The following is a 15,878-nucleotide window of genomic DNA, read 5'->3' on the forward strand; positions in this document are numbered from 1 at the left end:
ATTTGTTTTAGTAGATTCAAAACCTGATGACCTCACCTTTGGAGATGTTTACCAAGATCATGTTTTTTTTCCAAAGTATTTACATGCAAAATAAGCTCTGTACAAGCACTGAACTGTGTTCATTATTTATACAGTTCAGCATAATGTGTGTTGTGTTGCAGGGCTGTCTTTGACAAAAAAATATATATTGGTCAAATAATTGAGTTTTTTTGGCTAAAAATCGATTGGTCAAAATTTTAATAGATTCATTTTGCCATATTTAAAGACATCCAATTAATCCAAATTAATTCCATTTTATGCGCTCCTATTGTCTCTAGCTTTTGGCGTAGTTTGTTTGATAAAGTTTATGGTGGTTTATAACAGCAGGACAGCTCAGAAACTGAAAATACACCCAAGCATTTGCAAGTAGCTGCGCTGATTCTCTCCATGACTGCTCCGACTGTCAAACTAAAAATATATTTGAGCGTTTGCAAAGTTTCTGGACTGATTCTCTCAGTGCTGACCTGCGAGATCTAGTACATGTAGAATTCACTGCATTGTCATTTGGTTACTAAACCAAGGCAAAAAAATAGACTTCTAATAATGCATTATCTACATTCTACGCTATCTGTTTGACAGTTTATCGGGGTAATTAAACTAAGCTTAATTAAAACACAAATGCAATGTTATTAGACATGGCTTAAGCACATTCATTTCCTATGTTAAAATAAAGTAATTGTTTCAAAGGGTAGTTTTATTGCACAAAGAATAATAACCCATAATCATGGTGAGGTTATCTGTAATTATGTATAAAAATCTAAAAAGCTTACTGTGAGCCCAAACCGGGTATACATACAAACAATGCAACCTTGTAATACCTGACAGTGTGTTCTGGCAGGAATAGATAAGTGTAAATTTAGTGCAGAGTGTGTGACCATTCTACACATCATATGGTAGATACATAGTTGGTTGTGGAGACAGTTATTACATAGGAAAAACTAAATGTGAAATAAGTAGTTTAAAAGTGCATGGAGACCAGACCTGGGTCAAATACGTATTTGTTCTGGATTCAAATACTTTTCTACGCTTTACTGATCTTGTCTGGTTTATTGGAAGAAATTAAATACCCTGTCTTCTATTCATATTGGCAGGCTCAATTACACCAGGCAAGATCAATAGGGCACAGAAAAGTATTTGAATCCAAAACAAATATATATATTTGACCCAGGTCAGATGAAGACACAATGACAAAGTTTATTTTATTACATAGCTTGCTACACACAGATATAATTGGCAAATAATGTATGTTAGGTCATTGTTGCTATTCTTAGACTTTGCTTTATGTTTTATCAACAATTTTATTTGTATGCTCAGTACCACACTCAGTACTTGACCTAAAAGTCATCCTCCCATTGTCTATCAAGAAAGATTTTTTTTTAAATTCCTTGATAAGTATTATGATGATAATGATTTTCATAATACTAAGTAGTTTTATTCATAAAACCTTGTCTTCTGAAATGTCTTCTGAATGTAAAAATAAATAAACTGCATTCATCTTTTGTTACTTACAGGGCAAAGAAAGAAAATCAACAAAGAGAAGAAATCAGAGAAACACAACTGCTATGAACTCTTGGAATTCCACCCTCTCTTTAAATACTACTTTTGTACATCCCCCATTTTTTTTCATCAATGGTTTGAATAACATGCCCCATGCCAAATACTACTATGTTTTTTTGTGTTTCGTATTTGTGGTCTCTGTTTTGGGAAACTCCTTTGTTATGTTTATTATATACACAGAGCGCAGTTTTCACACCCCAAAGTATATGGCTGTTTTCAATTTGGCTGCAGCTGACTTAGGTGAAAGCACTGCTCTTATCCCAAATTTAATTGCAATGTTTCTTTTTAATTCACAATACATCTCCTTTGACGCTTGCTTGGCCAACATGTTTTTTGTGTTTTTCTTTACCTGTTTGCAATCTGTCACTCTTTCCATTCTGGCTTTTGATAGATTGGTGGCAATATGCTTGCCACTGAGATACCACGCCATCATCACAGTGCCAGCAATGGCTGTGATATTAACAGTGGTGTGGGCATATGATTCAGTTTTACTAATTTTAATGGTAACTTTAATTACCAGGTTGTCCTTCTGTAAATCCATTGTGGTAAAAAGCTACTTCTGTGACCATGCACCGGTATTCTTTTTGGCATGCAATGACAATCTTGTCAATGGTGTCATAGGAATTGCTAATATAGCATTATTACTTTATATACCTTTTATTCTGACTGTAATGTCATATGTGTTCATTGCTGGTGCACTTCTTAAAATAGCTTCATGGGAAGGGCGACTTAAAGCAATTAAGACTTGTTCTGCACACCTAATGCTGGTGACTTTATATTATCTTCCAATACTTGGCACCTACATTGCTGCAATTGCTTTTACCATTCCTCCCAATGCCAGGATCATGAGTACATCATTGGCAAAGGCCATTACCCCCATGTTGAACCCAATCATTTATGTGCTGAACACTGAAGAGGTAAAGGAAGTCTCAAAAAGAAAATTTCATCGGGGAAAACTGCAGAAATAAGCAATCAAAACACTGCTTTTTACTGTAATTCAAAATACAGTAAAATAATGAATTGATATTACAAGAATGGTGCTTTCTGTACTCAGCAGTCTGAAAACAGAGGTAGTGGCAGAAGTTAAGAATTCCTAACGGAATTCTCAAAAAAACTTTTCAAAATAAATGGACATCAGTGCTAGGACTTGGTTAATATTTTTTGTGGAATGTTACCTTTCGAGTTTATTAAATTTATTCATTTTAAAAAGCTTAATGTTTAAAATGTGATAAATTACAAATGTTGCTTATGGCAATATTGATTCACTTCTGAATTTTTGCATTCTGTTCTTGTGTTGTTTGTGAATAATGCACTTTGTTACACACAGTGTTTGGGAGTAGTTTAACGTGTGGTTAAACTAGCATTATAATTATATTTTTCAGATAGATAACTGCATTCAGATTTGTGTAGTGGTTGTAGCAGTTCATTACTTTTTTTGAGGTGGAGTTAGCAACTACTTTTGGCCCTACAATTTTTTTTTTTTTTTCCAAAATCCCTTTGGGGATTTCCACCTGAGGAACACTCAAAATTCTGGCTTCTCTGCACTGGTTGCCTGTTGCTTTTAGAATCAATTTTAAAGTTTTATTAATTACTTACAGGGGCTTACATGGTTTGATGCCCAATTGTATTTGTGAATGTTTAACTCCTCATTGTGCTCGAAGGCCTCACAGGTCTGCCAGCCTTGGGCTTTTGGCTTTTCCGCAGTCTAGATTAAAATCAGGTGGTGATCGAGCCTTTGCTGTAATGAACCCTAGGCTGTGCAACAGCCTTCCATACCATATTAGGTCTGCTGTTACAGTCTCTGCTTTTAAAACTAGCCTAAAAACCTTATTTTACAAAACCGCCTACTGTACGGAGTGATAGCTTTTTGCATATTTGTGGCGATATTTGGCAAAGGGATTTGGGGGGGGAAAAAGTTTATTTAATGTTAGAGTTCAAAATACAAAGACTCTCTTTAGCAGCAGTAAAGACAGTGAAGAAACTACATCATCAATAGGATCCTAATTTTTTGAAAGTGTGGACACATGGCACCTAAAACTAACCATTTGGTAGATAATAAAGAATTCAAAGACAAAGCATAGCCCAATTATGCTTCAGCGTCAGCTCATGGACACATGTCCGAACATCTTTTACCATTGTCTTTAACCATTTAACTGTTTTTAACAACATTTTGCCAAATTAGGTGGTGTTCTATTTAAGGCATTATAAATTCACTTGCACAAGTGTCTGATCATCACAGAGACTTGTAAAATGGCTTAAATGAAGCATGATTATAAGAATGATTATATTCGTAATTTAGGAAGAAGGAACGTGCTACTGTACTAATGCAATTAATTTGGCGAAAATGCAAAAAGGAAGCTGTACTCCTTCAGTTTGAAATAAAATACTGAGAGATCATGTATGCATAACAGGTAGAACTGTGCATATAAACTCCCTGACTATAAATACGCAAAATCTGAGGGTGATATGCAGAACTACTAAAGATCTATGAAACAGTGTGCCCTGCTGGCCACTCCAAATCTATTGTGTACTGCTGTACATCATAACATAATCATATATTTAACTACAAAAAAAAAAAAAACAGTTTTGAGTCAAGTAAATCATTTTTAAGCAGGGATTATTATGTTTTCTAATATATAGGAGTACAAAAACCATCCAACACCTCTCCAAAAATGAATAAAATGCTTTTTTGTCCATTATAAAGCACATAACATTGCCCTTTATGATGGTTTAGAAGATGAAACATTGATAACACATTGAAAAATAATGCAAAAACACTGTGCCACCCTCTGACACACATACCTAAATATGTAATCATTTATTCTTGCATCTTTTGTCTGTACTCTATAGTATGCAATCTTTTTTTGCATGGCGATGGGAAGGCATTTTACAAATGCTAATGTTCATGATCACTCCAAGGGAAATCTTACATTAACCCAGCACATATCTCAGTACACAGTAAATATGAATTAGTTTTCCCCATACTGTAAGTGACAAATATTGCCCATGGAGATACTAATACCCCACACATTATGTACAATACAATTGCAAGAAATTAATATCCCACCATCAGAGAAATGTTGCTTCATGGTAAATTAATGTATCAAACATAACACATGACTAAGCCACCAATGAAGCAGCATCTTTAGTGGATAGGGAAGACACATTGGAGTGTGATAACTTTACTGGTAAGGAAGAACTAGCAAGCATATAAATTTATTACTTAGACTAGAAAGGTGATGTGATATGCTCAGTGACGTTGATGTTAGCCTATTGAGATACAGGTTGATGATGTTGCCCAGCTAGATAGTTAACAATATCTTCACACCCTTGTTTCTCAATTATAGGCTAACATTAACGTTAGATTCAGCATATGGCATCACAGTTTTAACCTAACATTTGCTAGCTAGCTGGGTGACCATTTCTAATTTTGTGGTTAGTTTACTAATAATTTACGAACGTTAGTTTACTAATGTTAGTCCTACTTGATGAGGGTAATTTTGAATATCTGAAATTCATAAATCCTTTTTTAAGTATACCTTTCACTTTACTCAGATGGGTGGGAACAGAGAGGGCTACAAAGAGAAATGGGGTCCTTTACTTTGCTCAAGGGTATAATGGCAGTGGACCATTTTGCATTTAACCTGCAATCTCACCGTTCCAATTCAGTTCCACAATCGTTAGTTTACTCTGCTAGTTTACTTGTCTGCTGAAATCACTTGTTCATTAACTCAAGGAAGATGGACTCAAATTCTGGTAATTAACCTGGTTAGCTTTCTCAAAAAACAAAAATATTGCATTGACAGAGTTACTGTAATTAATGAGCTCCCCAGATTCATTACCATGGCACACGTACAGAAAACCCCAGAGCAAGGTGTATATAAGGAGTCAGTGTTCCTGTACTGTAAATATGCAACTTGAGCGACCAAAGTGAAGAAAGCCTATTACCTCATTTTCTGCTAAAGTGACAGTGGTGAGTAATTATAAAGCATTCTTCCCCTTCTGAGATAATATTATTTATCAGATTACCATTTTTCTTAATGGGACTGATCTTTTTTTTAGTGAATAGATATGAAAACTGATACACTTACCTCACCTTTAACTTTGGAGATGTTTAACAAGATAATGTTTTTTTTCTTACATTTTCTAAAGTATCTACGTAGTTACAGACAAATCAAATAATGTGTGTCCTAACACTTACCCCTGTGCATCATGTATACAGTTAATGTTATTTGTTATGTGTTCTGGCAGAGCTGTCTTGGACTAAAGAAAATCTTGGTCAAATAAATGGCTGTTTTTTTTTCCGACTAAACATTGGTTAGTCAAAATGTTAAAACATCTATTTTTCATATTTAAAGACGTCCAATAAATCCAAATTTATTCCATTGTATGAACTGCTACTGTCTCTTCATCTTGTTGCAATCTGTTTGATAAAGTTTGTTTAGGTTTACACCAGAAGGACAGCTCAGAAACCAAAAATATAACCGAGCGAAGCGTTTGCAAGTAGCTGTGCTTGTTCTCTCCATGACTGCTCCAACTATCAAACTGTAATATCGTGCGTTTACGTTGCTGTGCTGATTCTCCAGTGCGACCTGCAGGATCAGGACATTTGCTTATCATTTGGTTACTAACCAAACATAAATTATTACTAATAATGCATTATCTGTATGCAGTTTATTGGCTAATTAAATTAACCTTAATAAATGCAAACGTGTTTCATCAGATGTGGTTCTGGTGCATCAGGTCCTAGGCTATCTTAAAATAGTTTCTAAGTATTTTTACTGTGAATTGCAACGCACATGTTAACGGCATCAAGAACAGCTTTTGTATATTTTTAAAAGCCCAACCATAAAAACTACAAACATTGCCATAAATAACAAAAATAACAAATAATAATGAAAAAGGATAACAGGGATAGGGCTGAGTGTTCTCATGAACACAGCGATAGCTCAGAGATGACGATTGTCTGCAGCTGTGAGGTTGCACGTTCAACTGTCACCCGGGCATGTAAGTCCTTGACAGAAACCCACCTCTAACCCAACTGCCTGCGAAATGAAGCATAATTAAAAGCTTTGGATAAAAGCGCTATATAAATGCAGTCCATTTACCATTTACCACAGCGAGGCACGAGCCTGGAGCTCCAGGGAAACAGAGAGAATGACAGGCACTGTAGAGATTATCAACACACATATTAAGTGTGTCAAAAAATAGAAATAAAATTATGTCCTCTGACACGTAGTTGGTCATTGAGACAGCTTTATTTCAGAGGAAGTTTTTGAAAATGTGAACTGCATGAAGACACAATGGCATAGTTCATGCTACAAATAGTAACTGACAGATATAGTTAGCTGTACATTGTTGCTACTGTAGACTTTCTCATATTTTGTCAACTATTTTTAAAACGTTGGCCTTCCTTTTTCTTTGGCGAGAAAGGAGATCAAAAGACGTTTTAATTTAAATGTTTTCAGATTTGAAAATAAAACAGCTGCATTAAATGTAATTGAGTTATTCAGTTAATATGTTTTTTTTTTGTTTTACTTACAGGGCAAAGAAAAAACAAAAGTAAGGCAACAAAGAGAAGAACTCAGAGTTAGAACCATCTGCAATGAACTCCCTGAATTCCAACCTCTCTCTAAATACTACTTCTGTGCGTCCCCCTTATTTTTTCATCACTGGTTTGAATAACATGACCCATGCCAAATACTACTATGTTTTCCTGAGCTGTGTTTTTGTAGTATCTGTGTTGGGGAACTCCTTTGTCATTTTTATTATATACACAGAGCGCAGTTTTCACACCCCAAAGTATTTGGCCGTTTTTAATTTGGCTGTAGCTGACTTGGGTGAAACTGCTGCTCTTATCCCAAATTTTATTGCAATGTTTCTTTTTGATTCACAATACATCTCCTTTGACGCTTGCTTGGCCAACATGTTTTTTGTGTTTTTCTTTGCCAGTTTGCAAGCACTCACTCTAACTGTTTTGGCCTATGATAGATTGGTGGCAATATGCTTGCCACTGAGATACCATGCCATTATCACAATGCGAGCAATGGTTGTGATATTAACAGTGATGTGGGCATATGATTCAGTTTTACTGATTTTAATGGTGTCTTTGGTTACCAGGTTGTCCTTTTGCAAATCCATTGTAGTAAAAAGCTACTTCTGTGACCATGCACCGATATTCTTTCTGGCATGCAATGACTATCTTGTCAATGCTATCATGGCAATTGCTAATATAGCATTATTACTTTATGTACCCTTTATTTTGACTGTACTGTCATATGCGTTTATTTCTGTTGCACTTTTTAAAATAGCTTCATGGGAAGGGCGACTTAAAGCAATTAAGACTTGTTCTGCACACCTAATGCTGGTGGCTTTATATTATCTTCCAATACTTGGCACCTACATTGCTGCAATTGCTTTTACTGTTCCTCCCAATGCCAGGATCATGAGTACATCATTTGCAAATGCCATTACCCCCATGTTGAACCCAATCATTTATGTGCTGAACACTGAAGAGGTAAAGGAAGTCTCAAAAAAAAAATTTCATAGAAGAAAACAGCAGAAATAAGCAATCAAAATACAGGAAAAGAATGAATTGATATTAGAGGAACACTGCTTTTTACTGTATTACAACCTCTGCAGTCTGTGAAAACAGGTCGAGGCAGAAGTTAAGAATTCTCAAAAAAACTTTAAAAAAGTAAATAAATATCAATTCTAGATCTTGGTTAATATTTTTTGTAGAACGTTACATTTCTATTTTATTAAATTCATTCCTTTTAATAAGCTTAATGTTTAAAATGTGATGAACTACAAATGTTGCTTATGGCAATATTGATTCACTTTAAAATTTTTGCATTCTGTTGTTGTGTTGTTTGTGAATAATGCACTTTGTTACACACAGTGTTAGGGAGTAGTTTAACGTGTGGTTAAACTAGCATTATAATTATATTTTTCAGATAGATAACTGCATTCAGATTTGTGTAGTGGTTGTAGCAGTTCATTACTTTTTTTGAGGTGGAGTTAGCAACTACTTTTGGCCCTACAATTTTTTTTTTTTTCCAAAATCCCTTTGGGCAAATATCACCTGAGGAACACTCTGCTCTACCCAAATTCTGGCTTCTCTGCACTGGTTGCCTGTTGCTTTTAGAATCAATTTTAAAGTTTTATTTATTACTTACAGGGATTTACATGGTTTGATGCCCAATTGTATTTGTGAATGTTTAACTCCTCATTGTGCTCGAAGGCCTCACAGGTCTGCCAGCCTTGGGCTTTTGGCTTTTCCGCAGTCTGGATTAAAATCAGGTGGTGATCGCCCAATTAGGCATGATTATAAGAATGATTATATTCGTAATTTAGGAAGAAGGAACGTGCTACTGTACTAATGTAATTAATTTGGCGAAAATGCAAAAAGGAAGCTGTACTCCTTCAGTTTGAAATAAAATACTGAGAGATCATGTATGCATAACAGGTAGAACTGTGCATATAAACTCCCTGACTATAAATACGCAAAATCTGAGGGTGATATGCAGAACTACTAAAGATCTATGAAACAGTGTGCCCTGCTGGCCACTCCAAATCTATTGTGTACTGCTGTACATCATAACATAATCATATATTTAACTACAAAAAAAACAAAACAGTTTTGAGTCAAGTAAATAATTTTTAAGCAGGGATTATTATGTTTTCTAATATATAGGAGTACAAAAACCATCCAACACCTCTCCAAAAATGAATAAAATGCTTTTTTGTCCATTATAAAGCACATAACATTGCCCTTTATGATGGTTTAGAAGATGAAACATTGATATCACATCGAAAAATAATGCAAAAACACTGTGCCACCCTCTGACACACATACCTAAATATGTAATCATTTATTCTTGCATCTTTTGTCTGTACTCTATAGTATGCAATCTTTTTTTGCATGGCGATGGGAAGGCATTTTACAAATGCTAATGTTCATGATCACTCCAAGGGAAATCTTACATTAACCCAGCACATATCTCAGTACACAGTAAATATGAATTAGTTTTCCCCATACTGTAAGTGACAAATATTGCCCATGGAGATACTAATACCCCACACATTATGTACAATACAATTGCAAGAAATTAATATCCCACCATCAGAGAAATGTTGCTTCATGGTAAATTAATGTATCAAACATAACACATGACTAAGCCACCAATGAAGCAGCATCTTTAGTGGATAGGAAGACACATTGGAGTGTGATAACTTTACTGGTAAGGAAGAACTAGCAAGCATATAAATTTATTACTTAGACTAGAAAGGTGATGTGATATGCTCAGTGACGTTGATGTTAGCCTATTGAGATACAGGTTGATGATGTTGCCCAGCTAGATAGTTAACAATATCTTCACACCCTTGTTTCTCAATTATAGGCTAACATTAACGTTAGATTCAGCATATGGCATCACAGTTTTAACCTAACATTTGCTAGCTAGCTGGGTGACCATTTCTAATTTTGTGGTTAGTTTACTAATAATTTACGAACGTTAGTTTACTAATGTTAGTCCTACTTGATGAGGGTAATTTTGAATATCTGAAATTCATAAATCCTTTTTTAAGTATACCTTTCACTTTACTCAGATGGGTGGGAACAGAGAGGGCTACAAAGAGAAATGGGGTCCTTTACTTTGCTCAAGGGTATAATGGCAGTGGACCATTTTGCATTTAACCTGCAATCTCACTGTTCCAATTCAGTTCCACAATCGTTAGTTTACTCTGCTAGTTTACCTGTCTGCTGAAATTACTTGTTCATTAACTCAGGGAAGATGGACTCAAATTCTGGTAATTAACCTGGTTAGCTTTCTCAAAAAACAAAAATATTGCATTGACAGAGTTACTGTAATTAATGAGCTCCCCAGATTCATTACCATGGCACACGTACAGAAAACCCCAGAGCAAGATGTATATAAGGAGTCAGTGTTCCTGTACTGTAAATATGCAACTTGGGCAACCAAAGTGAAGAAAGCCTATTACCTCATTTTCTGCTAAAGTGACAGTGGTGAGTAATTATAAAGCATTCTTCCCCTTCTGAGATAATATTATTTATCAGATTACCATTTTTCTTAATGGAACTGATCTTTTTTTTAGTGAACAGATATGAAAACCGATACACTTACCTCACCTTTAACTTTGGAGATGTTTAACAAGATAATGTTTTTTTTTCTTACATTTTCTAAAGTATCTACGTAGTTACATTACATTAAATTACATTACATTACAGGCATTTAGCAGACGCTCTTATCCAGAGCGACTTACACAACTTTTTACATAGCATGTTACAGACAAATCAAATAACGTGTGTCCTAGCACTCAGCCCTGTGCATCATGTATACAGTTAATGTTATTTGTGATGTGTTCTGGCAGGGCTGTCTTGGACTAAAGAAAATCTTGGTCAAATAAATGGCTGTTTTTTTTTTCGACTAAAAATTGGTTAGTCAAAATGTGAAAACATCTATTTTTTCATATTTAAAGACGTCCAATAAATCCAAATTTATTCCATTGTATGAACTGCTACTGTCTCTTCATCTTGTTGCAATCTGTTTGATAAAGTTTGTTTAGGTTTACACCAGAAGGACAGCTCAGAAACCAAAAATATAACCGAGCGAAGCGTTTGCAAGTAGCTGTGCTTGTTCTCTCCATGACTGCTCCAACTATCAAACTGTAAATATACCGGTGCGTTTGCTACGTTGCTGTGCTGATTCTCTCAGTGCCGACCTGCAGGATCCAGGACATTTGGCTTATCATTTGGTTACTAAACCAAACCATAAAATTTATTACTAATAATGCATTATCTGTATGCCAGTTTATTGGGCTAATTAAATTAACCTTAATTAAAATGCAAACGTGTTTTCATCAGATGTGGTTCTGGTGCATTCAGGTCCTAGGCTATCTTAAAAAATAGTTTCTAAAAGTATTTTTACTGTGAATTGCAACTGCAACATGTTAAACGGCGACAAGAACAGCTTTTGTATACTTTTAAAAGCCCAACCATAAAAACCACAAACATTGCCATAAAATAACAAAAATAACAAATAATAATGAAAAAGAGATAACAGGGATAGGGCTGGAGTGTTCTCATGAACACAGCGACATAGCTCAGGAGATAAGACCGATTGTCTGGCAGTTGGAGGGTTGCCGGTTCAAACCCCACCCTGGGCATGTCGAAGTGTCCTTGAGCAAGACACCTAACCCCTAACTGCTCTGGCGAATGAGAGGCATCAATTGTAAAGCGCTTTGGATAAAAGCGCTATATAAATGCAGTCCATTTACCACAGCGAGGCACGAGCCTGGAGCTCCAGGGAAACAGAGAGAATGACAGGCACTGTAGAGATTATCAACACACATTAAGTGTGTCAAAAAATAGAAATAAAAATGTCCTCTGACACGTAGTTGGTCATTGAGACAGCTTTATTTCAGAGGAAGTTTTTGAAAATGTGAACTGCATGAAGACACAATGGCATAGTTCATGCTACAAATAGTAACTAACAGATATAGTTAGCTGTACATTGTTGCTACTGTAGACTTTATCTCATATTTTGCCAACTATTTTTAAAACGTTGGCCTTCCTTTTTCTATGGCGAGAAAGGAGATCAAAAGACTTTTAATTTAAATGTTTTCAGATTTGAAAATAAAACAGCTGCATTAAATGTAATTGAGTTATTCAGTTAATATGTTTTTTTGTTTGTTTTACTTACAGGGCAAAGAAAAAACAAAAGTAAGGCAACAAAGAGAAGAACTCAGAGTTAGAACCATCTGCAATGAACTCCCTGAATTCCAACCTCTCTCTAAATACTACTTTTGTGCGTCCCCCTTATTTTTTCATCACTGGTTTGAATAACATGACCCATGCCAAATACTACTATGTTTTCCTGAGCTTTGTTTTTGTAGTATCTGTGTTGGGGAACTCCTTTGTCATTTTTATTATATACACAGAGCGCAGTTTTCACACCCCAAAGTATTTGGCCGTTTTTAATTTGGCTGTAGCTGACTTGGGTGAAACTGCTGCTCTTATCCCAAATTTTATTGCAATGTTTCTTTTTGATTCACAATACATCTCCTTTGACGCTTGCTTGGCCAACATGTTTTTTGTCTTTTTCTTTGCCAGTTTGCAGTCTCTCACTCTAACTGTTTTGGCCTATGATAGATTGGTGGCAATATGCTTGCCACTGAGATACCATGCCATTATCACAATGCGAGCAATGGTTGTGATATTAACAGTGATGTGGGCATATGGTTCAGTTTTACTGATTTTAATGGTGTCTTTGGTTACCAGGTTGTCCTTTTGCAAATCCATTGTAGTAAAAAGCTTCTTCTGTGACCATGCACCGATATTCCTTCTGGCATGCAATGACTATCTTGTCAATGCTATCATGGCAATTGCTAATATAGCATTATTACTTTATGTACCCTTTATTTTGACTGTACTGTCATATGCGTTTATTTCTGTTGCACTTTTTAAAATAGCTTCATGGGAAGGGCGACTTAAAGCCATTAAGACTTGTTCTGCACACCTAATACTGGTGGCTTTATATTATCTTCCAATACTTGGCACCTACATTGCTGCAATTGCTTTTACTGTTCCTCCCAATGCCAGGATCATGAGTACATCATTTGGAAATGCCATTACCCCCATGTTGAACCCAATCATTTATGTGCTGAACACTGAAGAGGTAAAGGAAGTCTCAAAAAAAACATTTCATAGAAGAAAACTGCAGAAATAAGCAATCAAAATACAGGAAAAGAATGAATTGATATTAGAGGAACACTGCTTTTTACTGTATTACAACCTCTGCAGTCTGTGAAAACAGGTTGAGGCAGAAGTTAAGAATTCCTTAAGAAATTCTCAAAAAAACTTTAAAAAAGTAAATAAATATCAATTCTAGATCTTGGTTAATATTTTTTGTAGAACGTTACATTTCTATTTTATTAAATTCATTCCTTTTAATAAGCTTAATGTTTAAAATGTGATGAACTACAAATGTTGCTTATGGCAATATTGATTCACTTTAAAATTTTTGCATTCTGTTGTTGTGTTGTTTGTGAATAATGCACTTTGTTACACAGTGTTAGGGAGTAGTTTAACGTGTGGTTAATCTAGCAGTTTAACTATATTCTGCAGATAGTGCAACTGCATTCAAATTTGTGTAGTGGCTGTAACAGTTCATTACTTTTTTTAGAGGTGTACTTAGCAACTACTTTTGGTCCTTCAACGAAATTGAAGGGCCCTACAATTTTTTTTTTCCGAAATCCATTTTTTTCCGAAATATGGCAAATATCGCCTGAGGAACACTCCGCTCCACCCCAATTCTGGCTTCTCTGCACTGGTTGCCTGTTGCTTTTAGAATCAATTTTAAAGTTTTATCAATTACTTACAGGGACTTACATGGTTCGGTGGCCAATTATATCTGTGAACGTTTAACTCCTTATTGTGCTCAAAGGCCTCAGAGATCTGCCAGCCTTGGGCTTTTGGCTTTCCCAGAGTCTAAATTAAAATCAAGTGGTAATCGCCCAATTAGGCGGTGTTCTATTTAAGGCATCATAACTTTACTTTTACAAGTGTCTGAGCATCACAGAGACTTGTAAAATGGCTTAAACGAAGCAAGACAATTGTACCAATTACAATAATTGAATTAGATTATATATGTAATTTAGGTAGAAGGAATGTGCTACTGTACAAATGCAATTGGCAAGAATACAAAAAGGAAGCTGTACTCCTTCAGTTTGAAATCAAATACTGAGGGATCATGTATGTATAACAGGTAGAACTGTGCATGTCCTGCATCATAAACTCCCTCACTATAAATATGCAAAATCTGAGGGTGATATGCAGAACTACTAAAGATCTATGAAGCAAACAGTGAGACCTGTGGGCCTTCAGTATCTCCAAATCGATTGTGTACTGCTGTACATCATAACAATCATATATTTAACTACAAAAAAAAGTCAAGTAAATCATTTAAAAATGTTAATGTTTATGATCACTCTAAGGGAAATCTTACATTAACCCAGCACATATCAGTGCACAGTAAATAAGAATGAGCATTTCCCATACCCTAAGTGACATGTAATGTTAGTCCCACTTGATGAGGTTAATTTAGAATTTTTTTTAAGTTCATATCTTTACATCATATATATATATATATATATATATATATATATATATATATATATATATATACACACATCTTGATTTGTCATAATCATGAAGGCAACATGTAATTACTTAAATATACAAAATATTATCATAAACTTAGATATGGAAATTAAAATAGGATTGTGTCATGTTTAATCAGCTTTTCAGAAACATGATTATAACTGTCTGTGAGAGAGATATGGAGGGAGACCACAAGTGTGCGGTACGTGCGTGTAGCCCACATGTTTTAGTGCATGTACAGGAGAAGATAACTCACATTTGGAAAAAGGACTCCTCTTTCTGCCATGTCGTGAACATCACAATTCCGAAGAACCCTTCAGTCGTGGACACTTCCGGGCCATCCTACGTCGATGAAACTATTTTTAAAAATCATTGAATATTTTCGTTGAATATTTTCATTTCAAGTAAACACTTGGAGAGCACAAAAACATTATCATTTCACAAGATGCTATTTAACTACAATACTTATTTGACAATAAAATAATAATAATAATAATAATTAAACGGTAAAATGGTTTGGAGCTCTTCACCTTGTGGCAGCTTGTAGCTAATCCCTCGCAAACCACCACAGTCCGACTCCCACGCGCTTCTGCACCGGGATCGCCCAGCACAAGGATGTGTCCTGGTGAGACAGCATGGGAATTTAGAGAGCCAGGAAGGGCCTACCGGTATTCACAACTATATCTATATCAAGGTCGTAATGCTTGTTATTTAATGTATTACAGTTTCTCAAACACAAAACACATACATGTTACTGTTTGTAAATCAGCATTTATTGATCGCCAGAATCTTTTAACGCTAATGTGTACTGAACTCACATTCTTTCAGCATTCTTTCTGTGACCTTGTATTTTCCGCGAAACAGATGCGACTGTACCAAGTGGTATATTTGTAGATGGGTTCCCGGGGGTGCTGATGGACTGTGTCATTGTAGTAGGGGGGATTTCGCGATCAGTGTAATACAGTGTATTTCAATGCTGATCAGAACCCTTTTTACCATTGAAATGAAAAATATTGTCTTTGTTCATTTTAATTATATTACTAATACGTCTTTTTATGTTCAATTGTGCATTTTGTAATGTTTATTGTTTAATTATTGC

The 15,878-nt window shown here is 35.3% G+C and overlaps 5 protein-coding genes across 5 annotated transcripts in view; 3 read left to right on the forward strand and 2 right to left on the reverse strand.

Moving 5' to 3' along the window:
• The window catches only part of LOC135236186 (olfactory receptor 52E8-like), a 126,073-nt gene that overhangs the window by 94,453 nt on the left and 15,742 nt on the right, over positions 1–15,878 (reverse strand). Inside the window, exon 2 of the mRNA XM_064302418.1 lies at positions 15,036–15,121. Within this exon, the coding sequence (XP_064158488.1) occupies positions 15,036–15,076 (41 nt within the window). The 5' untranslated portion in view covers positions 15,077–15,121. The remainder of the gene's footprint in view (positions 1–15,035; positions 15,122–15,878) is intronic.
• The window catches only part of LOC135236188 (olfactory receptor 52E8-like), a 121,212-nt gene that overhangs the window by 89,579 nt on the left and 15,755 nt on the right, over positions 1–15,878 (reverse strand). The window contains exon 2 of the mRNA XM_064302420.1: positions 15,036–15,121. The gene's annotated coding sequence lies outside the window, so the exon portion shown is untranslated. The remainder of the gene's footprint in view (positions 1–15,035; positions 15,122–15,878) is intronic.
• On the forward strand, positions 1,584–3,040 carry LOC135236606 (olfactory receptor 52E8-like). The gene has a single exon (XM_064303073.1). The coding sequence runs from the start codon at positions 1,602–1,604 to the stop codon at positions 2,562–2,564; it is 963 nt and encodes a 320-aa protein (XP_064159143.1). The 5' UTR covers positions 1,584–1,601; the 3' UTR covers positions 2,565–3,040.
• On the forward strand, positions 7,145–8,195 carry LOC135236062 (olfactory receptor 1M1-like). Its single transcript, XM_064302225.1, has one exon. It carries the CDS (start codon positions 7,202–7,204, stop codon positions 8,162–8,164), a length of 963 nt encoding a protein of 320 aa, XP_064158295.1. The 5' UTR covers positions 7,145–7,201; the 3' UTR covers positions 8,165–8,195.
• Positions 12,356–13,346, forward strand: LOC135236692 (olfactory receptor 52E8-like). Its single transcript, XM_064303180.1, has one exon. It carries the CDS (start codon positions 12,384–12,386, stop codon positions 13,344–13,346), a length of 963 nt encoding a protein of 320 aa, XP_064159250.1. The 5' UTR covers positions 12,356–12,383.

This window comes from Anguilla rostrata, chromosome 12, assembly GCF_018555375.3.
Source record: "Anguilla rostrata isolate EN2019 chromosome 12, ASM1855537v3, whole genome shotgun sequence".
NCBI lineage: Eukaryota > Metazoa > Chordata > Actinopteri > Anguilliformes > Anguillidae > Anguilla > Anguilla rostrata.